Raw genomic sequence first — 23,823 nt, 5'->3', positions numbered from 1 at the left:
ATGATCATAGATCATCCGAAATGCAGGACTGAAGTGCTATAGAAATATGGTCACGCAGCCTCCTAAATAGGCAGATTTTGTCAGAAGATGGATTTTTGGAGGTTAACAATCGAACGATCCAATAGAGATAGTGATTAATTGGATAATCAATATTTTTCCCAAGCCTTACAAAAATAATATAAAATCACATGACGAGATTCGGATTTTGGTAGATATTTCTGACATTAGCCATTTTAGACAAATGAGATTTTAAGTATAGTCTATTCAATATTTTCTACCATCAGTGCCGCTGCTAGCCATTTTGGTGCCCTAAGCATAATTCCTTTATGACATTAGACATTTGTCATTAGTCACGTGATTTTCACATTAACAAGCCTGGAATGGCGGCTTCATCTGGCACGCCCATTTTTTCTCGACACAAGCTCCGACGCCTCCGTTAAATGCCACATCACTGTTTATGCCCCTTGGGGGGGGGGGGGGGGCATGTAAGCAGTCTTACATGCTGTCTTACATGCGCTACATGAGGCACACACGCACACAAACGCAAGGTCTCTCGCTCTCTCCCTCTCTGCCGTGCGCGCGCTACACGGTTTGGAGAACAGTATGGGCCAGTGTGCGAGCACTTGCTCGCGAGCTCTAGATTCCGGGAGATTTGAACTAAGGGTATGTTTACACGGAAACAATCTGAAGAGAAAACGCAAAAGTGGCGTTGCGTTATCACTTTTTATTCTGCGTTTAGACGAGCCTTATGGGGGGGGGGATCTGCGTACATATGGTGACGCAAAAGTGTGTGAAATTCGATGAAGTATGCACTCCAGGCGGCTAGGTGGCAATGTGAAGCACTGCCACACAACAACACCAAGTCTGCGCGCCGGTGTAAAACCTTCCTTCTACTACTTTCCCTAGTAGCGCGAAATCAAAACATGGCGAAGCAAACAGCAAAAAAACTCTTGTACGTTTATCGGAGCTGCTCGGGCAACTTGAAGGTCCGACGTATGGAAATAATCCGACATGTTGGTTGTTATTTTCCTGTACTGGTGCATGCTTGTGACGTAAACGCATAAGCGACGAGAGCCACCGTGAGCAGATTTGCGTTTTTACCCTTTAGACGGGAACGTGACAGTGGAGCGTTTTTAAGATTTCCACTTTGGAGGGTGGTTTAAATTTTTTGAGTTTTTAAGCCCCAAAAACGCAGTAGCCGTGAAAACAAAAGGCACATCTGATCAAATATTTTTACGTTTTCACCCGCGAGCATTCTCGTGTCAACAGGGCCTAATTTGCGGGCATCAGGCTATTACCTTTTTTAATCTGGTGACTCCCATAGAATATTGATTCAAAAATATCCACAAAAACTATGTTGTGAGTTTCATTTCTGCTTACATTTGGCAGCTTCCTTTTGCTCCTATTGGTGAACTGACAGGTCAGGTGGTACAGAACGCTGCGGCCACGCTCACGAGCTTGACTCAGATGAGTTCGACCGGACTTCCTGTTGTGAGCACCATCCTCTGAAACAAGTAAGAAAAATGTAAGTGTCAAAATATCAGATGCCAAACTTATAAGAGATCAACTACCATTTGGATCAACTTTGCTTTGTTAGCTCGCTGCCAGTCTGTTACCTTCTGTGGTGGAGCCGGGATGTGATTTGCCATACGAATCGGTGATGTTTTTGAAGGATAAGAGAAAAAGAACAACTTCTCCTTTCTCATTTTTAATAGGGACAATGTCCAGCAGACACCAGAATGTGGTACCTGGTCACAGAAGGCAAATCGTGAAAGCTTTAGTATTTAAAGGACAATTCCGGGCAAAAATGTACCTAGGGCTAACACATGGCTACCGAGTCGACCGTTCTCTGGGATGCGTTTTCATGATAATCGAATGTACACAGTTTTAACGTTAGATTTAGTTTAACCACAGATTAGCTTATAACGCTAGTGTATGGGGCATCGAATAAGTAAAAATAAAAATCGCTAGTTAATACCACTAACAAGGCTGAAAATAGCCCCACACTAACACAGTAGCATAATTAGGGTCTCTACCTGCCGAAGCATTGAGAACTTTGTAAGTGTACAGACAGTTCAATAAGAAGATACTTTATAAAGACAGTTCACTTTGCGTATACAAGCAGGAGCCATCTTTGAAAAACAGTCTCGACCAGTCGAACTACAAACGCCTGCTACGTCCAGGTCGATAGTCAGTTCAGCTCATGTAGCACGGCGTTCGTGGTTCGACTGGTCGAGACTGTTTAGGTTCATTTTTGGCCGGAATTGTCCTTTAATCTGCCCACATCATCTCATTTATTGATGTCAACCATACAGATCTCGACATTGTGTCCAATGCATTTTGAAGAATTATTCTTTTAAGTGGTCTTTACCATTTTTCCTGTAATAGCGGACCTCCGTCTGGAACTCTCTCTGTCCTTCTAAGGTTTTCTCCACCTGCTGAGTGACTCTCTCGCTTGTTTCCTGTCCGTGCAGGAACTGACATGTGCATGTCTTCTTCATTACCTCGGTACGTGCAAACCCGGTGAGCTCGCAAAACCCATCCGAACAGTACACGATGGGGTACCCGCGACTCCCCTGAGCATTTCCCAGCAGGAAGTTACTGTCTGTACACACCAAATATAGACACACAAAGGAAAGAATTGGAAAATGGTGAGATGTAAAAATTCATTTGCTCTGCCTTTCATAAATGCACAAAGCAAATTGAGGATGTTCATCATTATCATATAGAACACTGTGTGCCATTTAGTACTCTCATGATTCTTGCCTTTTCATTAACATGCTAATTATAGATTTCCTGTTTTATTCTAAATCCTTTAGACCACTGGTAGAAAACTAAAAGATATGTGTACTGTTTCCATGGCAACTTTGCTATTCATTTCACCAAAGTTTTGCAGGGGTGGTGGTAATTATATAAGAATTGATTGACTGTGGGTGTTTGTGCATGAGTAAAAAGAAGTATATGGTTCGTGATCCTAAACGGCCTCCTTTCCCTCATGGTATCAATTTATGGGTTCCAATTATACTGCCATGAATTTGTACACAAAAGACTAGTGGAAATAATATATGAACCGAAACTCAGTGTATTTGTTCTCTAGCGATGAACAAGCATACACAGAATTATTTTTTTCCACTCCATATTTTGTTCGGTCAGTCATTCAGATGAGCTTCGATAAATAATCTTAATAAAGCCCTTATTAAACATTGTTAAAGAGATTGAAAGCATGCAATTGATTGGTATCATGTTACTCTTTACACATCTACAATATACATTTCATCCATCAATGTGTTCAATTGTTCCCTGTTTGAGTAAGAATCAATAGATGGCACTGGTGCAGAGAAACTATAAATAAAGCTTAAGTAAGTTAGATGCATGACCTCACCATCGACCCCAGTCCACAGATCAACTCCTAGTATGAGTGCATCTGCGCCACTGATTAATGAACAAATAAATGAGCGGGAGTATGAGAATATGAAGCCATTGAGGTTTCTAAATGAGCAAATAAAACTATTCAGGGGAATCAGATTTCATATGCGTACGATAGAGAAAGGCACTTGACATCTGATAGGGTTTTGCTTCATCTGTTACTAATATTATTTCATACAATGATAGTATTGATATAAAATTATTCTGTTACAGTTGACATACAAGAATTGTATGAGAGATTGCCAATTTGTCTGCTCGTTTTTAATGTTCATCATTATCAGAGGCTGGAATCTGTCTTTGGTATCAGATAAGCTAGAAAGAATGTGGTGTGTTAGACTACTCTAGATGCAAAAACAAAATTATGCCTAATATCAACCTGTAGAGCTAGATCAAGCCCAAAAAAGGCCAAAATCAGACAAGTCAACATTAAAAAGAACATTGTGTTTTTAAATTCTGCACAGAAACATTTCAGGCTTCAACATTTGCATAAGAAATACATATTTGTTTAGAATTGTTTTTTAATATGAATGATCATGTAATGCAGAACTATAAGTAGGGATAACTGAATTTGTAAACTATACATCTATATGTAATGTTAATAAATTTAAATGGAAATAAATAAAAAATTGGATTTATTTACACACATACAGTACATATACACTCACAAGTTTTTTTATAGAGAAACTAAAGTTTGTGTTCAAACTACACTGAATAAAATTATAAAGCAACATTTTTGTTTTTGCCCCCATTTTTCATGAGCTGAACTCAAAGATCTAAGACCTTTTCTATGTACACAAAAGGCCAAAAACCAACAACCAGTCAATATCTGATGTGACCACCATTTGCCTCACGCAGTGCAACACATCTCCTTCGCATAGAGTTGATCAGGTTGTTGATTGTGGCCTGTGGAATGGTGGTCCATTCCTCTTCAATGGCTGTGCGAAGTTGCTGGTTGGGAGGACCTGGAACATGCTGTTGTATGTCCACTTGAGTGACAGGTTGATTGCCGCTGCTGTTACTAGCCGTTTGTCTGCTCTCTGTTAGCCATCATGTCACCTCAGCTGATTCCAGCTGCTGAACTTGACATCTCTGCCGTGTTTTTACTTTTTTCGGGATTATTTCATACAGTTTATTACACGCCGCCCTTACCTTCGCCCACGCCGTTGGATTCCGTCGTTGTCGAGTGAACAACCAGCGCTGTTCTTCAGTTGTTTTCCTCTGTGAACATGCACTCATGGATGTCTGAAAATATCGTTGCTTTTTGGAGTTCAGATTTAAAAACCTCGAAGATATAGAGGCCAAACTCGTTCTGCTGTACCGTTGATCTTACGGAGCAGATAGACTATAATATGCTTATTTCACTGTTTAGCAGTGTTGGGAGTAACGCGTTACAAAAGTAATGCATTACAGTAACATATTACTTTTTGCTGTAACGCAGTAGTGTAAGGCATTACTAATAAATTTTCAGTAATATTTTACTATATTACATGTTCAGTTACGCTTGCGTTACAACACACTTTTAGTTTTAATTGTAAAAAAAACACCAACAAAAAAACACCAAGACGACGAGAGATATTAACGAATGAAAAATGCAAGTAGGCTAAGTTCGTGTCCAAGTTTGTAAATAAAGACTAAATGGCAGCGTGTGATATATTTTTTTATAGCGATTCATTTTTAGCAGGAGTGCCGGAGGCATGATTTCGGCCTCTGTGCTCGCGCTGGCCAGTGGAAAAGCAGCTAAATGGGTAAAGATGGCATGAAGAAGACTGTACATTCGCGAGATGGACGTATGCGCATTAGGCTACTCCATTTGTTCTGTGTTTTCTTTCTAAACAGTTAGGTGGTATTTTTCTTGTTTTCATCACGCAATCATTTTGGATACGGTGGTGACGCATTCACGTAACATGATGTAAGGAAAGCAACTAAAAGCTGTCACAAAGAACCGGCAAAAGCAATGATTATGAATATGTCAAATATAGCAAGGAGATATTTTAATTGTTTAATAAAGATGAAGTTGACGTTGCTGACTCGCGATCTTCGCAGTAGTGAATGCGCCAGAGAGAAATGCACATTTCATACAGATAAGCAGAGAGCAGTCCGTTTTCTTTCGTTTTGAATTGTTCTGTTTACAAGTAGACATTTCAATATAGGCCTATATAGAATTTCAGGTCTGTGAAGTAGGCTTGGCTACCTTATAGCCTACGCTGAGTTTCAGTTAATTTATGAGACGCGCTCCAGTTCACGCGCAGGCGCCTCCGTGTCGTGATTATCTATTGTCTGATATATTTACTTCTTATTTATTAAATCCAGGTAATTGGTTGATGAAACATTGATTAAAATTAAGATACAATTAGTACAAATCGAAATTTACTTTAAAGAAATTCGTGTCTTCTGTTTGAGGTCTCTGTGAAAGTTTTAAAACAGTCTTTTAGTGCCGCTTCAGAGCGGTCGCGTCCATAACGGAGAACTGTCTCGCACATTGTTTTTTCCTCATAAATGCGAACACGAAAAGTAAAATAAAATGAATATTTTATGTCCCTGGAGAGTCAACCCTTCTTCATCCGGTGGGCAGTATTACTTTTGATTTGCACAGTGTAATTCCCAGAATTACAAAAAAATATTTTGCCTTATTTTTATCTCTCATGAATGAATGCGTGTGTATTTCCCTCATAATAAATATAAAACGCATGTGCAGACTGATATTTTTCTAATGTCTGGACTCTTTTAAGGGGGTATCCTATGAATAAACAGACGTTTCAATATATTGGTATTAAATGCATTTTCTGAGAATTTATATTTCAAGTTTTGACTGCAAATGTCAGGTCCATAACGCTGGAATTCCCCAATTTTAAATAATTTATCCTACACCTTTGTGGTGTAGGTCTACGTAATTTCTAATGATAAATATAAATGATATTATAGTATTTATAATAATACTAATAGTAATTTAAAGATGTGGTAGCATTGGATCTGGACGGGAAGGATAGTGCTTGGAGTTGGAAGGGGTGTGTCGCGATTCTGCAGGTTCGTGGATCTGAGTGTCGTGATTTCGGTTTCATATATCGCACATTGTTACAGCCTTAGAATGTTAAGTTCTACTACTGTATAGCTATTTTGGTGAAAGTAACTCAAAAGTAATACAGGAGTAATGTAACGCATTACAATTCTGAGACAGTAATATTGTAAGGTAATGAATTACTTTTAATCTACAGTAACAAGTAATGTATAATTGATACAGTTTGGAAATAACTTGCACAACACTGCTGTTTAGTGTTCAATAAAAAGTACCGTCAGATTAAATCCTGCAGGTGTCAGTGCTTTCTATTAAATAGAAGCGTCTCTTAAATGAGCGCGTATTTCTAGTGCATTTACTTGAACTTCTTAGGTAGTATCTATCAGAATTTAAAATGGACTGAATAAAGCTCTCTACGAACTTGACGTGCGATGCCGCGCTGACTGACATGTATGTGTATGAATCACTGTCACACACACGCTCAGAGCAAATATTGTAAGTTACTGCATGAGAATAATAATGCATTACAATACACATAGTCTCACGGTTAGTTATGTCTTTTAACTATTATAGTATTTCAAAGGGCAAAAACATGAACTTTAACTATTGGCTTTAGGTCTACTTCTTCAAGTCAGCTGTCACTTTAGCGCGAGGCCAGTAGCACAGTAGCTCTTAGCCTGAGCAAACTCGAGCAAGGCGGGCGTAGTTTCAGCATCCAGGCACCTAAACTCCACCCACGTCCCGCCTTTTTGCCCATTTTCGTTTATCCGGGAGTGACGCACAGTGACTCGCTTCCAAGATGGCGACGAGAAACTTTAGGCTTCAAAAACGCTCTTCAGAAACCTACGGGTGACGTCATGGACACTACGTCCATATTTTTTTACAGTCTATGGCGTATACGCCGATCCAGAGCACACCAAACATGCTCAATGGGTCACATGTCTGGGGAGTATGCTGGCCATGCAAGAACTGGGATGTTTTCAGATTCCAGGAATTGTGTACAGATCCTTGCAAAATGGGGCCATGCATTATCATGCTGCAACATGAGGTGATGGTTGTGGATGAATGGCACAACAATGGGCCTCAGGATCTCATCACAGTATCTCTGTGTATTCATAATGCCATCAATAAAATGCACCTCTGTTCGCTGGCAATAACATACGCCTGCCCATACCATAACCCCACCGCCACAATGGGCCACTCGATCCACAACGTTGACATCAGCAAACCCCTCACCCACACAACGCCATACATGCTGTCTGCCATCCGCCCTGTACAGTGAAAACCGGGATTTATCCGTGAAGAGAACACCTCTCCAAAGTGCCAGACACCATTGAATGTGAGCATTTACCCACTCAAGTCGGTTACGATGACGAACTGCAGTCAGGTCGAGACCCTGATGAGAACGATGAGTGTGCAGATGAGCTTCCCTGAGACGGTTTCTAACAGTTTGTGCAGAAATTCTTTGGTTATGCAAACCGATTGTTGCAGCAGCTGTCCGGATGGCTGGTCTCAGACAATCTTGGAGGTGAAGATCCCGGGTTTGGAGGTCCTTGGCTGGTGTGGTTACCAGTGTTGGGAACGTTACTTAAAAGTAATTAGTTATAGTTACTCACTACTTGTTCCAAAAAGTAACCGAGTTTGTAACTGAATTACTCTATAATAAAAGTAACTTGTTACCAGGGAAAGTAACTATTTGCGTTACTGTTAAAAAAAGTTGCTATATGTCAAAGAATTTGGATTTATTTTTTGCAGTTTTCACAAGTCAGTTGAAATTAGTAGAACAGACAGGTGTTTGTACATAACTTTCGGTATTTTTTGCACGTCGACAGACAGCAAGAGGTTTATCCAGCACTTCAAGTATTATCTTTGTAAGATAAGTAAACAGTTACACCATATAAAGTGCATTTAACTCTAGCAAATTAAATCAAACTCTCTCAACCTGAGACAACTGGTCAAGTAAACAACCTGTAGCCTACTTCCAAGTGTTTTGTAAGTTCACAACAAAAGTAAACTTTTAAACAACAAAAAAAAGTGTGTTTAGCTCGGTAGTCTTATTCTTAATTAAATAAATCAAACTTCCAATGTCAGACAACTGGTCTGGAATACATTCTGTACTTCAAGTATTTTCTTCAAAAGTAAAATAATTATTATAGTTAAATAATATAAAGTGTGTTTGCAGTAACTGTTGCAAATTAAATAAATCAAACTCTAACAACGCCATGCATTGCCATTTAATTCGCTATTAAATAAGAGATCTAGTGCTAAAATGTGTTGTTTTTGAACTCAAGCTGAGCGCTCGTTGCCGCGGCGATCAGTGTCATGGATACAGTGTTCTCTTGCAGCTCGCAGTCTTCACTCGGACACGTGCTTCAATCTATCGCCGTTGTGGAGACTTTCTATTCATTCCGGTGAAATCACAAAATACACTGTAAACACTGATGAACATATTGAGTTTTGATGAGAGGAAAAAAACTATACGAGGGCGGATTAGAACCCGTAACCTCTGACACTCTTGGCAAAAGATCTACCACTAGACCATTAAGAACTCAGACAAAATTGCGGTTCGAGCAAAGAGGCTGCACCGTTTGACAAGTTTCTACCCAGCACTTCTCAAAATTCACTTCCGAATGCGTCTCTGTCCCCAGCACATTTCAAACCAAACTGACGCCTGTGGTAACGCACCACATTTAATGTCAAGTAACGTTAACGGCATTGTAACGACGGGAAAAGTAATTAGTTAGATTAGCCCGTTACTGAAAAATAACGTCGTTACCTAACGCCGTTATTTTAAACGGCGTTATTCCAAACACTGGTGGTTACACATGGTCTGCGGTTGTTAGGCCGGTTAGATGTACTGCCAAATTCTCTGAAACGCCTTTGGAGACGGCTTATGGTAGAGAAATGAACATTCAATTCACAGGCAACAGCTATGGTAAACATTCCTGCAGTCAGCAAGCCAATTGCACGCTCCCTCAAAACTTGCGACATCCGTGGCATTGTGCTGTGTGATAAAACTGCACATTTTAGAGTGGCCTTTATTGTGGCCAGCCTAAGGCACACCTGTGCAATAATCATGCTGTCTAATCAGCATCTTGATATGCCACACCTGCAGGGCCCTCAAGTTTTATCAAAAGTTTAGAGAGAGATTTAGGGGAGGAGCCACCCAAATATTTGCAGCAGCGGCCCCTCGACCCAACCAAATTCGCTTCAATTTTTTCTAGCAGTTCAATTTTGCCTATTGTTCATAATTGACCAGCACAAATGGAAATTATAACAATTGTTAAATCTAATAAAAAAAGACAAATTCATCCAAATAAAATAAATAGTTATATTCAAAAAATACAAATTTATTGAAAAATAAAAATAATTTTGACCCCAAACAAGCCAACTGAACATCAGTGCTCAGTGTACATAACATTGTGTCATAACAACTTGCCCTGAGCATGTATGTCAAGACCCAAACCGGACACCTTTACAGGGGTCATCGGATGCCCATTTTCCACAAGTTGGTATGATTCTTTTGGGTCTTCATGTAAAGTTTGTAACATACTTTGGTTAAAATTTCTCAATGGTTGTGTAAAACAACACCCTTTTTACCTCTTCAAAAACAGCTCTGTTCACAGTGACCCGTTTCGGTGCATGTCACTTTAAATGATAATGAGCAACAACTTTTTGGCTTTTTGAGGATTAAAAAAAAGTGAATGGATTTTTTAATTGCATGGTGATTGTGTCCACACACTGCAAAGACACATTTATTTGCAAATACCATATAAAAGTGTATCTTGCATCCGATGACCCCTTTAAAAGCAGTTTGATAGTTTTTGAATGCATCAAAAATAATTTAGCACGAATTTGGCTATACTCCTCAACATCAGCCCTCACTGTCTTTGATCACAGGCAAGAGATATCGTCCAGGAATCGTAAAATCAAAACGCTAAAAAAAAAAAAAAATGAAGATGTCCGCAAAACGCATTCATCAGATCGTTTTCTTTCAACTTCCACTCCGTGTGTGCGCGTGTTGTCTAGTAACGAACGAGCTTGCAGCGGGAACACATAATTTACCCGGAAACAACTAATTCTAATTTCTGATTGGCTGGTAGCTAGCATTTAACTCTGACAGATGTTATGAACTCGGCAGAGAACATCCCTCCGTTTGCCTGCGCCTCGTCCATTAATTGTATAGCGGGACAAGTTCCCTTACTCCTCAGCGTGAGAAATACAAGGTGTGGCGTGTGAGCGTGTGAACGGGTTGAAATGCGTGTGTCTCACGCCCAATGCGCGAGACTTGAGAGCCCTGCACCTGTGAGGTTGATGGATTATCTCAGCAAAGGAGAAGTGCTCACTAACACAGATTTAGACAGATTTGTAAACAATATTTGAGAGAAATAGGCCTTTTGTGCACATAGAAAAAGTATTTCAGCTCATGAAAAATGGGGGCAAAAACAAAAGTGTTCCGTTTATAATATTGTTCAGTGTATGTGTGTTTATTCACACATGCAGTCTTTCCCTATCAATCCATTCAAATAGACACTGTTAATGCCACAGAAGCTAACTGTTTTGACAGATTCAGCTTTCCAAGATGGTGAGATATAACTGACAGCTACGAAAACTATCATTATGTGCTGCCTGTGGTATTAAGGCAAGATGTTCTTGGTATCTGGTTGCTATGGAAATATATATTTAAAAAAAAAACATATGTCAGTGTGCTTATTTCTGTTGCTGAGGTTCCCAGGGAAATGTCTGAAGTTTATTTTTTTATATAAACTGTGAAAACAGGTTCATATCCATGCAATCTCATGGAAAATATACACCAGTACATGAAGTTGTTTTCAGAAAAAAAATGTTGTGACATTTACACTTACATGTATGCACTTTCTCCAAAAGTGGCTAACATTGCAGTACACAAATAACAGATAAAAGTTTAGGATCAGTAAGATTTTTTTTAAGGAATTAATACTTTTACTAAGCATGGAGATCAAAAGTTTCAGTAATGTATAATGCTAAAAAAGATAATAATTAAATTTTAAAACATAAATAAATCTTACCAACCCCAACAGTATAGTGTATAAGTTTTGCAGAACACCATTATCAAATTATTAATATTTTGCTACAATGCATAACTAACACATGCAAACTTTCTTTCATGTTAACTTGACTATATTCAGGTCTAAGTGAAAGGCTGACAAATATTCATTCCTGCAAAACCCCAACATTCAGGCTACTTCAGTACAACCCTCTGGTGCTCTTCTGTCACTTTTGACTGGAAAATTTTCTGTTTTGAATTTTTTTTTAAATAAAAGCTTCATTGGAATGGTATGAAATTTGGTTGACTTGTATGGCATTTGGATGGTGAACACTTGGAAAAAATCATTGTGAAAAATTTAGGGCATGATTCGAGCAGGCTAAGTGGTCGTAAAAAAAAAAAAAGAACACAATCGACAAAAACACAAATTCTCTACAGATTGGCCACGATGCAGAAAAAAAGTGCTCAGCAATGAAGGGGTGAAACTCTAAAACATCTATAGTGCAAAACAGAACCACACACACACACACACACACACACACACACACACACACACACACACACACACACACACACACACACACACACACACACACACACACACACACACACACACACACACATTAACTGGTAGGGCCAATACTATACAGCATAATTGAGTCAGAAGACTGAAATAAGAGGTTGAAATGAGATCAGATCCAGATGGATTAAGCTGTGATAAAGCATTCCTGTTTATTTTTGTACATTTTTTTTATTGATTTTTAATGTTACGTGTAACAAAATGCTTTCTCTGTATTCAGGTTTGACGTTAGTAATAATAATGCAAAAACGTGTACACCTCAAATCAAAATGTAATTTGTTTTTTTATAAACCTTGACAAAAAGTTCTAAAAAATACATTCAAATCCACATATTATTTTCAGGTGTCCGGTCACTTTTGACCACAAAGATAACAAGTGTGACTCCCAAATGAGGAGCACCAGAGGGATAAAGTACAGGCTGAAAAACACAACATCAACATTAAGGTCTTGGCAAGCACTCTCTGTTCTAATAAGCCTCTCCAGATCTTTAGTCTGCCGCAGCTAATTAAAAGTGATTTAAGTGATTATGAAGGAGAAAGAGAGAGAAGCATACACATACTCAACGTCACGTCTCTCACTCACACATGCACATACTGACACTGAATTTAGACAGCCAGTGCTGTTTAGGACGGGTGTGACACGATAGCAGGAGGTTGTTCTAAAAAGTAAGAGAGAGCAAATGGCCAGCGTGACATTTCATAGTGTGAAAATCTGTCCCCGGGAAGACCAGCGGGAATGATTCATATGATTTATATGATTGGCTGTACAGTGAGTTAAGGACATTGCTTTTTTTAAAAGCATCACACAGAGAGATTTTTCCTCAGCATCCCCCAAAACACCCCCGTGCACAAAAAAGCATCGGCTAAGGAGGAGAGGACAAGAGAAAGCAAGTCTTTTGCATGATTTAGTTAATATGACTATATCAATATTTCTGCTTGTTGTGTTGATCCTGTTATTGGTTTGTCATTTTTCTTGTTTTAATAGCCTCATGCATGGAAGTGCTGAGAAGGGTGGAAGGCTATTGGCGAATTCTCCTGAGAGCTCATTAAGAGACTCCTTACTGTCTAACCAAGACGACTGACACCAGATGCTTCAATGTACAGTATTTGATATTTGGGCAGGTTAAAGATAGTGCAAGCTCTTATTAGACAGAACATGCTTAGTGACTGTTTGAAATGGAAAACCGTCCCCATAAATCGTAAATCACAAGTCAATAATAAGGTAAAATGTCTCTTTTCAGATCAAAACATGATGTGAAAAAGCAAAACGAGACAGACTAATGTTGTGTTCACACCAAGAGTGAAACCACAAATTCACCATGTTACAGCAGACGGTGTAATGAGCCAGTTTAACATTTCAGAGTAAATCCAATTCAATTTGTTTCAAATCCATTTAGTTGTCTGTAGTGTGAAAAATAAAAACTGAAACAAGTCTTACAAATCATTGAATGCGTTTTCAAATCGGATGCTTTTCAGTTTGTACAGTGTCAGTGAAATTGGACTGGATTTGAAAAATGAGTTGAAATTGGGTGCAGTGAACAAAGTGTTGACTAAAGGGCTGTTCACACTAAGAATGAAAATAACAATAAATTTTTAATTCGGTTGAGAATAGAGAAACCCACAATACAATTATAACAGAGAACTGATATCGCTGGAATGATGTTGATTCACTTTCTTAATGTTTTGTTTCCCTTTTTCCATCAGACGAATGATTAAAACATTAAGAATCAGCATCAACTTGGCTTTAAAGAGCTTGAGAACTTAAAGTGGTATACGTCATGACTGCAGCTCACACTTATAATAAACAATGTTATCGTCCATTGGAGTGTATGCTAAAATAGTTATTGCTATACTTATCGTTCTTGGAGTCAACGGGCCTTAACCTATATGACTATATGAGGTGAATGAACTCATTAATACTCATATAGTCATATGGTCATGTATTGACGGATCAGACTATAACACACTGACTAATACCATTGTGTCAGTCAGTTGCGAGCAGATAGAGCAAGTTTAACACTTCAGCACACTGTATTGGACGTTTATGGCTTAGTCATGCTCACCTTCATGGCTTTAGTATGCTTTGAGTTCTCTCAAAAGACATGATGGCAGGTAGAGAGGGAGTGAGGACCACTTATACAAAATTATCCCATCATATACTGGCCTCCATTTTGTTCACTTGTATTTGTACTTACCTGTAGAGCATAACTCCCACACTACTGAACATTGAGTGACGTTCATGCAATGAATAACACTTCAGGGTTTTTTCGAGTATTTCTTCTCTCAAATGTACACACACAAACAAATTCAAACAGCTCAGACATGATTTATGCACACTGCAAAAAATCACGACTCCTGAACAATAGCCAATACAATTCCTCATCTGACCTCCAGACACAAAAATAAGACATTCAACCATTAAGAATGGCAAATTTTCTGCCTCCTTCATGAAGTGGAACTGTACTATTATGTACAATAATGTACTTCTTATGATAACCATAGTTTTTTAATTTAAGCAAAAAGATGATCTTATTAGTCTAAAATGTACACAGGACTCCAACAGCTTTCTATGAACGAAGGTACAAACTGAGTCTGCCCAGAAAAGACATTCTTTATTCTGCATAATTATAATATTATGAATAATTATAATATTATGAAAAAGATTTCATGAATAAAAATGGTTTATCTAAAATGTAGTCTAGCCTTCGCAGAAGGTAATTGAAATATAGTTGAATTAATATAAAATAAAGATGGACGATGTAATCTTAAGCTTTAAGTGTTGCTTTGGCAACTAACTGAATTAAATAAGTGGAAGTAATAAAATCACTAAAACAGAAATAAAATGCAATAAAGATAAATAGAACTATTTAAAAAGAAACCAAACTAAGAACAATGACAAAAGCATTTAATTACTGAAACTTAAACTGAAATTTTTAAAGAAAAGCTAATTCAAAATATGAATACTCTAATAATACTAAAATAACATGTCTTCAAATGCCTTTCAGGCTCTTTTACACATTTCTGCAGAGAAAGAGGGTGAAAGCTCAGAGAAAAGTAGAATTACTCACGTGTGCCATCAAAGCGCTTGGCGATGGTGTCAAGAAAGGTGTTCTGAGGGGCCAGGAGCCCTTTCATCACTGGCATGATGACAAATCCTCAGATCTTCATCGCATACAGAACAAGAAAGAAAAGCGAGAGTAAGACAAAAGTAGAGGGGAGCGAGGTAAGGTGATTTTGTCCGAGGTTCAAACTGTGTTGGTGTCTGGCTTATACAAGGTGCGAATGGCTGCTTGTTAAGGACGTCTCAGTTCAGCAGCGGCAGTTTCACTTCAATCCTCCATGTCTCTGCACTTCATATTTAGCAGCACTCAGAAGCTACACGGCTCATGGCAGGATGCATTCTTGTCATCCAGCTGTCTATGTCCAAATGGTTCAATTCGTGGGGATTATTGTGCTCACTTTCTAAAGCCCATCAGTTTGGTACAGCTGCATGCTCTCTTCAATGAAAGAGAATGATTTTATGTCTTCTTCTCTCAAAAGCACCTCAAAACATAGACTTCACCTCTGTCCTTGTTGCTTGCATTCAATCTCTGTCTCTTCAATGCCTCACTTCAGTCTTCACACAGCCTGTACACAACTCACTATTTCTTTGAATTCCTTTTTTCGTTGGTTTCTTAGGTTGTCCTGTAAGGTAGGATTGTTCTTTTCATCCTTCCCTTCTTTTCATCAGTGGTGTCCTCACTGAGGCAGGTGCACAATCTCTACTGCATCTCTCTTCCACTCACTGCTATCTCTCTACTCTTCTGTCTGTCTGTCCCTCCCTCTCTCTCTCTCCCACTCTCTTTCAAAACGAAGCAGCACAAAGAGCAACAATGAAAACGGCTCAAGTAGATCACAGTGAAAATGTTTCGTCAAAAATTTTTAATGAATAAAAATAAAAATGTACTATTATGTTTCTTTATCTGAAAATGATTGGAATATGTGTGCATGTAAACATCAATATTTATATATACTGTATATATATTTCAAACATTCTCAGATATATAAACTTAATTATACATCAAAATAATGTATATATATATATATATATATATATATATATATATATATATATATATATATATATATATAGACATAAATTGGTGTAGTAAATTGATTAAAAATGTATAATAATTAAATTTACCTAAACAGTGAAGCACTGATTGTTGCTGTGTGGATGTAATTTTATATTAGTTTGCGAGACAATAATATGCCTGAAAGCCTGCAGAAAAATCTTTTGCATATGACCAAATTAATGTGGCACAAGCAGATCTCTCCAGTGACTGAGCGACAGTTATAGAGGCTGTAATGGGAGCAGTACGGAGTCTTAAAACCACAAATAAAGACACTTTAAGGGCTGAAATGGGTTTAAAGGGACAGAGACATTAGAAACAAGAATTAGGTGCAGAGAGAGAGAGAGAGAGAGAGAGAGAGAGAGAGAGAGGTGGTGCGAAAGGGAAAGCAGAACGGCCATCTGTGCTGAGCAGATATTTACATATATTACCAGACAAAAGCAACATCTCCCACAACAAACACAGGAACTTCTATAAGGGTGGAATTTGAAAGGATACAGCTCTGGGTCAATACTTACTGGCAGCGCTGCAGGAACTATCTGGAAATGTGTTGTTTTCACAGGCAGTGGGGGTGGAGGGATAAAGCATGGATATATATGAAAAGCACTAATTATTTCCTAAAAAGTGTCAGGATGAGGCAAGCTTTCACATTGATATGGGTCAAGTTGTCACGTTTACGTTTTTCATGAACCATTAAATATCACACAGGCCTTATATTTTAAATACAGATATGTCGTGGAAGAGTTACATCCTCACCCATTAAGCTTTGTGAGTTTTTAATAGGCTACATTTCTCGACCAGAATTTATTTCTCAACTTTATTGTGGAGGAATTTTACAATATTTACATCGCCTGCCATCTGCTGACCACACAACATACTACACGTTACTGAAATTCAACAAATCATCTTTATATAAAAAAGATAATACTTCTGCCCTGACCGACTATAATAAAATGCGCATTATTAACATAACATCTATTAAATTTAGTTGCGTTTTTTTCACAAAGCCTACTGAGACAGGTCAACTGTTCACGATGGAAACCAACGGATTTTGCATTTTTGAGAAAGGCACAAGAGAATGTTGTTTTAATGTTGTTTTAATGGATTTTTTTTATTTAGGCTACGTAAAAAAAAAAAAATACGTACAACTTTTTATAAAACACACAGCACTGTGATTTGTGTTCGAAAAAAGTTAAAGTCTCTTCAAGTAGCTAATGTTAAACCACAAACATTTTTTACTCAAATCAAAAACGCTATTTTAAAAACCATGAAGCCTTCCGTATTGGCAATTGAGGTCACGAATGAACAGCTTGACTGTGACTTTTAAAAGCGACAAGTGTCATCGTTTTTCATAAGCGTCCAACTCTTCTGGTACCGTGGGTATCAGATATTTCATCGGACGTGCCAGTCCGAGTCTCACGGGCGCGCTCTCGGTCCCTCTCTTGTGCACGAGGGGCAGGGGCCCGCCGTCCTCGAACCTCTTTCCCATAGTCAGGATTCCCGCGGCTTGATTCCGTGAGCCGTGCAGGAGTTGTTGCAGGCGGTCTTCGACGCGTCTCTCGCCCACTTTACGTTTGCCAAGAGTTAGAATCCCGACAGCAGCGTCGTTATTAAAGCGACCGAAATGCCTGGCGACGGAAGTATCGTTTCGGCTTCCAGCACGGCACAGCAGCTCGTAAAATTTGCAGGATCTCGAAGTGCTCGTGCAGCAGGAGGCCACGCCCTTAGCGTCACGCGCCACGTGCGCCACCAGCGCCATGAAGAGGAGCAGTTGAACTCTCTGTGGTAAATAGAGGACGAATTCAATAAATGCTGAATATTATATTATATATACATATATACAGATCCTTCTCAAAAAATTAGCATATTGTGATAACGTTCATTATTTTCCATAATGTAATGATAAAAAATAAACTTTCATATATTTTAGATTCATTGCACACCAACTGAAATATTTCAGGTCTTTTATTGTTTTAATACTGATGATTTTGGCATACAGCTCATGAAAACCCAAAATTCCTATCTCAAAAAATTAGCATATCATGAAAAGGGTCTCTAAACGAGCTATTAGCCTAATCATCTGAATCAACTAATTAACTCTAAACACCTGCAAAAGATTCCTGAGGCTTTTAAAAACTCCCAGCCTGTTTCATTACTCAAAACCGCAATCATGGGTAAGACTGCCGACCTGACTGGTGTCCACAAGGCCATCATTGACACCCTCAAGCAAGAGGGCAAGACACAGAAAGAAATTTCTGAACAAATACGCTGTTCCCAGAGTGCTGTATCAAGGCACCTCAGTGGGAAGTCTGTGGGAAGGAAAAAGTGTGGCAAAAAACGCTGCACAACGAGAAGAGGTGACCGGACCCTGAGGAAGATTGTGGAGAAGGACCGATTCCAGACCTTGGGGGACCTGCGGAAGCAGTGGACTGAGTCTGGAGTAGAAACATCCAGAGCCACCGTGCACAGGCGTGTGCAGGAAATGGGCTACAGGTGCCGCATTCCCCAGGTCAAGCCACTTTTGAACCAGAAACAGCGGCAGAAGCGCCTGACCTGGGCTACAGAGAAGCAGCACTGAACTGTTGCTCAGTGGTCCAAAGTACTTTTTTCGGAAGAAATTTTGCAAATGTCATTCGGAAATCAAGGTGCCAGAGTCTGGAGGAAGACTGGGGTCCATCAGTGATGGTCTGGGGTGCCATGTCAGCTGCTGGTGTTGGTCCACTGTGTTTATCAAGGGCAGGGTCAATGCAGCTAGCTATTAGGAGATTTTGGAGCACTTCATGCTTCCATCTGCTGAAAAGCTTTATGGAGATGAAGATTTCATTTTTCAGCACGACCTGGCACCTGCTCACAGTGCCAAAACCACTGGTAAATGGTTTACTGACCATGGTATTACTGTGCTCAATTGGCCTGCCAACTCTCCTGACCTGAACCCCATAGAGAATCTGTGGGATATTGTGAAGAGAAAGTTGAGAGACGCAAGACCCGACACTCTGGATGAGCTCAAGGCTGCTATCGAAGCATCCTGGGCCTCCATAACACCTCAGCAGTGCCACAGGATGATTGCCTCCATACCACGCCGCATTGAAGCAGTCATTTCTGCAAAAGGATTCCCGACCAAGTATTGAGTGCATAACTGAACATAATTATTTGAAGGTTGACTTTTTTTGTATTAAAAACACTTCTTTTATCGGTCAGATGAAATATGCAAATTTTTTGAGATAGGAATTTGGGGTTTTCATGAGCTGTATGCCAAAATCATCAGTATTAAAACAATAAAAGACCTGAAATATTTCAGTTGGTGTGCAATGAATCTAAAATATATGAAAGTTTAATTTTTATCATTACATTATGGAAAATAATGAACGTTATCACAATATGCTAATTTTTTGAGAAGGACCGGTGTATATCATACATCTGAAGACGTTTTAGATAATAACATTCAAATCACAAATGCAAATGATTTTGTATGGCAACTTGTATCTGATTTTATTATTGAAAATGATTTAATTGTGTTTTATATCATTGCTGAGTTTGTTGCTGACAAAAAATAGAAACCCTTTACAACTCTAAATTAAAATAAAGTAATACCAATCAGCTACAATGAGTTCATAAAACAATGCAACTGATTTCGATTTCTTGTGTTTCTTTATCTGATTGTTACAAAATAAGTTCATTATTTTGCTTTCCACCCAACTAAGTTGGTGCATGAAAATAAAAAATCTTTACCAAACTAAAATAAACCCATATAAAAGACCAATCAGCAATAAAATGTTTTTATTTGCAATATGATTTATATATTGCAACTGTATTTGTTTGTTTCTTTTTATTGAAAATTATTTTCTTTATTTCATTATTTTCAATGTCCTGATAGGTAAAAATAGACATTTTTCATCCACAATTAAATAAAATGAAGCTAAAAGTAAATAACATATATACAACAAATAAATCATCTCGTTTATTCCAAGAATTCTGAGTTCTAATTACTATAGCAGACAGCTGTCATTACAAACACTAATTACTAGCCTTGTGGAAAAATTTCTGTGAAAAAGTCTCACTGAATTTTAGTGTTAACCTTTAATACCTACCAATTTTCTTTTGGACAGATCACCGACTGCCTAAAAGAGTTTGCATTCTTTATCTGTTAAGCTTAGCAGCTGCAGGTTGTATAATTTTTTTGGTGTCAATGACACTTTATGATTAGAATGCATGTCATTGCCGATTAAACAGTTTAATCCCTAGATGTAAACCTTAAAATGGTAGCCTTCAGTTTAAATAGCTGAAATAATGTATGAACTCTTACCTTGGCTGTGCAGTCCATGAGTCTGGCTGCTGCCCCGGTCTTGTTGTAGACAAATATCATGTGATGGACTTGATGTTTAAATTCGATGCTCCTTTAACTCTCTGAGACGGCACCAGTGTTTTTATACATGCCACCCATTGCTCCAGCCTCTGAAGTTAATTATAGGCACAAATGATACTGACAAAATACCCAGCTGATATTACCCCTTTTATTTCTTCAATGTCATTGAAGCTGGATTATGATACAATAAAGAATTGTTAGGGTTGTTAGCGTCTTTGTCATTAGCGAGTAACTATGATTTCCTGTATCCAAGTAATTGTACATAAAGCCTTTTAAGACTATTATAGACAAGCTTCGTTAGCGAATGCCAGCAGAATGAGAGTGACAAGGCCTTGACTTAATTAGTTGCAAATGTAGAGGGTCCTGATACAGTAACAAAAGGCTGAATGGAACAAAAGAGCAGCAGCGTCAAACAAATAAAGGGGAATATGGATGGCAGGATGCCTTTGTGTGAAGCAGAAGGTCAAAGAGCTATCAGTTAATGATGAACATTACTCTGAACCCATACACCTGCATTACACCACAGAGGAAGGTCCATTTATTTATATGTTGTGGATTGCATGAATAATGGCATTCACATATATTTTTAAATGGATGTCTTTGGATGAAGAGAAACCAGAAATATTCTGGAGTCTTTCATACGGTTAATTATAAAGAAATGAGTAGAGAAATGCAAACATGATGGAATTCAAAATTGATGCCACAAATATCAGTTGCCTACAAAGGCAAAAGACCTTAACTCGCTAGAGTGTGGAACTGAGAAAAATTACTTTAAAGATTTTCAGTTGTGCCGCCAAATTAAGGTAGAACACCGCAAATCTGGCAATTAGATGTTTTAGTAATGAAAATTATCTACATAAAAAAATCTTGAGCTCAAACTTGACTTTTGACCACTATTTTAAAGTTACTGTAGCGTACTCTACCTTTGTATATTGAGCAAAAAGTGAGAAGTCATGCCAAAGCAAAAGGCAGTAACTTCCACATTATCAATATTTGGTTGCTTGCTGATCACCATTAACAAAATCATTATAGTAACACCTGTATAAAATCTAGTGATCATGGCATTTATTTTGTATGATTTACAATTACTTATAGACATCTACTTATTGCTATCATGTGCTTTGGTTGCATTCTGGTGGCATTATTAATACATTAGACATGACAAAATACCTCCATGGCATAAGGCTGAAATAAGACAATTGCTTCACGATAAAGACAAAATGATCACGATAAAACAGATCGTCGCGCACATTCGACCCGGGGACTGGAATATAGTAGGCCCTATATTCGTGTTCAAAGGTGTCACGCTCCTCGTATGTTCATGAAATGTATGAATAAAGAACGCAGTGCTTTCCCCCTTGAGACTCAGTGGGGAGCGCGTTCTGCACTATAGACAACTAATACATTTATAGCACATTAACCTTCTATGTTCTGCGTCTTCTCGGTATGCGGTTGTTTCAGCTGTCTGCCATATTATTGTGCACTTGTCCCGTCTCGTGGATTTATTGCGGACGCTGTGATTAAATAGTATAACCCGCTTGTGACAGCTGGTCTGATGTTTTATGCACCAGCACTTCTTGCTTCATTATGTTGTATGCACCTATATGCCGTGTTGCTTCATTATTATTACTCCCCACGTCGGCTCGACCGTGCTTAGAGCGTGCAGATATGGCGCGTTTTCCGTGCCAAAATCAAACATTCGACCGACCGATCGAACATCTATCCGAACGTGTTTTAGGCCTACTTTTGAGCGTCTGACCCAGTGCTAGAGAGAAAGAGTTGCGACCCGCTTTGATGTCGCCGCTATGGCTTTCACGTTCATGTAAGCCCCAATAGTTCCAAAACATACGATACGCTGTCTGTCACGTTCTTCTATGGGACAGACAGCAGCGATTACATTATTGAACGGTAAATATAAAATAAAACACAAACCCAAGTACTTTTTCAGCTCTTACTGCATTATTGCATTAAATGTCAGTTTTGCATTTGGAGAGGGGTGACAACGAAATAGCCTATATTACTTAGATAAGTTTTAGGGTTTTTTTTGGAGGGAAAAGCTTAGTGTTCATGTTCGCATGGGTAGTAGCAATGGCTTTAGCGGCTCATCTGATGATGGGTGTCTCATGATATTTATTTTAGCACAACTGGGCTGTAGGCTATTAGGCTATTGATCCGTGATCTTGCTTATAAATTCCGATTCACCCATTAGCCTACCTTCGTGATCACGCAAAGAGGTCTGCAGTGGCGGTCCGTTCAGAATTCCAACCAACATAAAATATAAATAATTACGCTGTGCATGTACAAATTAATGATTTAGGAGGGAAAGGGAACTGCTCCCATAACGTAGAAAGCAACGACTATATTTGCAGCAATGTTCGGTAAATATTAACTTCATAAAATGAAACCGGAGAGATAGTTAATGAGTGAATTAACTATGTTCCTATATAGCCTACGTAGCTAAATAACTGTTAACGGGATTCATTTCAGTATGGCTAATGCCTACCACTTCATCCTACCCTAATCAAAGACAAAACCATTCATCAGAAAACACACACAAATACATGTATACGATGTAGGCCTACTGTGTACAGTACACATGTATATTTCAATCACACATTACTAACCCTAACCTATACACATAATATATTAATTGTATATATATATATATATATATATATATATATATATATATTAATAATAATATTATATATTATTTACATCAAGTTACCGTAAGTTAGCTAACGTTAGTGTCACGTAAGGTATAGCTGCAAATTAATATTATCTTCCAATAAACATTAACTAAAACTGGCTACATAAAATATAACTAGTGACTAGATTCACGAGAGGTCGGCTAATGTGTGTAAAAGTAAAAAAATACAGTAATTTCATTAATTTACCAGCGAGCGTACTTCGGAAATACTGAAAATGAATGGGGTTCAATGCTGGAACCATAGACATCATATAGAGACTAGATGCCCTATTGGCCGCTGTGGCGCAAGAAATGCGGCCGCCATCTTAAGGCCCCGTTCACATATCGCGTCTTTTGCGCGCTCAAGTTCATTATTTCAAATGGAGGCGCGCGGTTTGCGCGCTCATAATGGAAGCGACGCGGTCGCGGTGCGACGCGCTCGTTTTTTCCAGGCGCGTCCGCGCCGCATCGAGATAAAAACATCTCAACTTTTCAGAATGCCGCAAGCGCACCGTAGGTCACGTGACACGAACCAACCAATCAGCTTCCTCGCCATTTTTGTTACCTCAGCAGAACTAAATGGAGGAACGGCTCATCATTGCGGTCCAGGGATTT

General features: G+C 38.6%; 2 protein-coding genes across 2 annotated transcripts in view; both read right to left on the bottom strand.

Moving 5' to 3' along the window:
- Positions 1 to 15,827, bottom strand: part of kcnh4a (potassium voltage-gated channel, subfamily H (eag-related), member 4a) — a 33,874-nt gene extending 18,047 nt beyond the window's left edge. The window contains exons 1-4 of the mRNA XM_077212331.1: positions 15,113 to 15,827; positions 2,372 to 2,605; positions 1,617 to 1,748; positions 1,381 to 1,505 (exon numbers count right to left, since the gene is read on the bottom strand). Coding sequence (XP_077068446.1) covers positions 1,381 to 1,505; positions 1,617 to 1,748; positions 2,372 to 2,605; positions 15,113 to 15,188 — 567 coding nt within the window. The 5' untranslated portion in view covers positions 15,189 to 15,827. The remainder of the gene's footprint in view (positions 1 to 1,380; positions 1,506 to 1,616; positions 1,749 to 2,371; positions 2,606 to 15,112) is intronic.
- Positions 15,828 to 17,374: 1,547 nt separating this feature from the next.
- hcrt (hypocretin (orexin) neuropeptide precursor) lies at positions 17,375 to 20,604 on the bottom strand. Its single transcript, XM_077212332.1, has 2 exons — positions 20,460 to 20,604; positions 17,375 to 17,936 (listed from the first exon to the last, which is right to left on the bottom strand). The coding sequence occupies exons 1-2, from the start codon at positions 20,517 to 20,519 to the stop codon at positions 17,496 to 17,498; spliced, it is 501 nt and encodes a 166-aa protein (XP_077068447.1). The 5' UTR covers positions 20,520 to 20,604; the 3' UTR covers positions 17,375 to 17,495.
- Positions 20,605 to 23,823: the final 3,219 nt, after the last annotated feature.

The sequence above is a fragment of the Siphateles boraxobius genome, unplaced genomic scaffold (genome assembly GCF_051911475.1).
Source record: "Siphateles boraxobius isolate OS27281-9 unplaced genomic scaffold, OSU_SipBor_1 66, whole genome shotgun sequence".
In the NCBI taxonomy this organism is placed as follows: Eukaryota; Metazoa; Chordata; class Actinopteri; order Cypriniformes; family Leuciscidae; genus Siphateles; species Siphateles boraxobius.
This window is presented reverse-complemented; position numbering and strand designations above follow the sequence as displayed.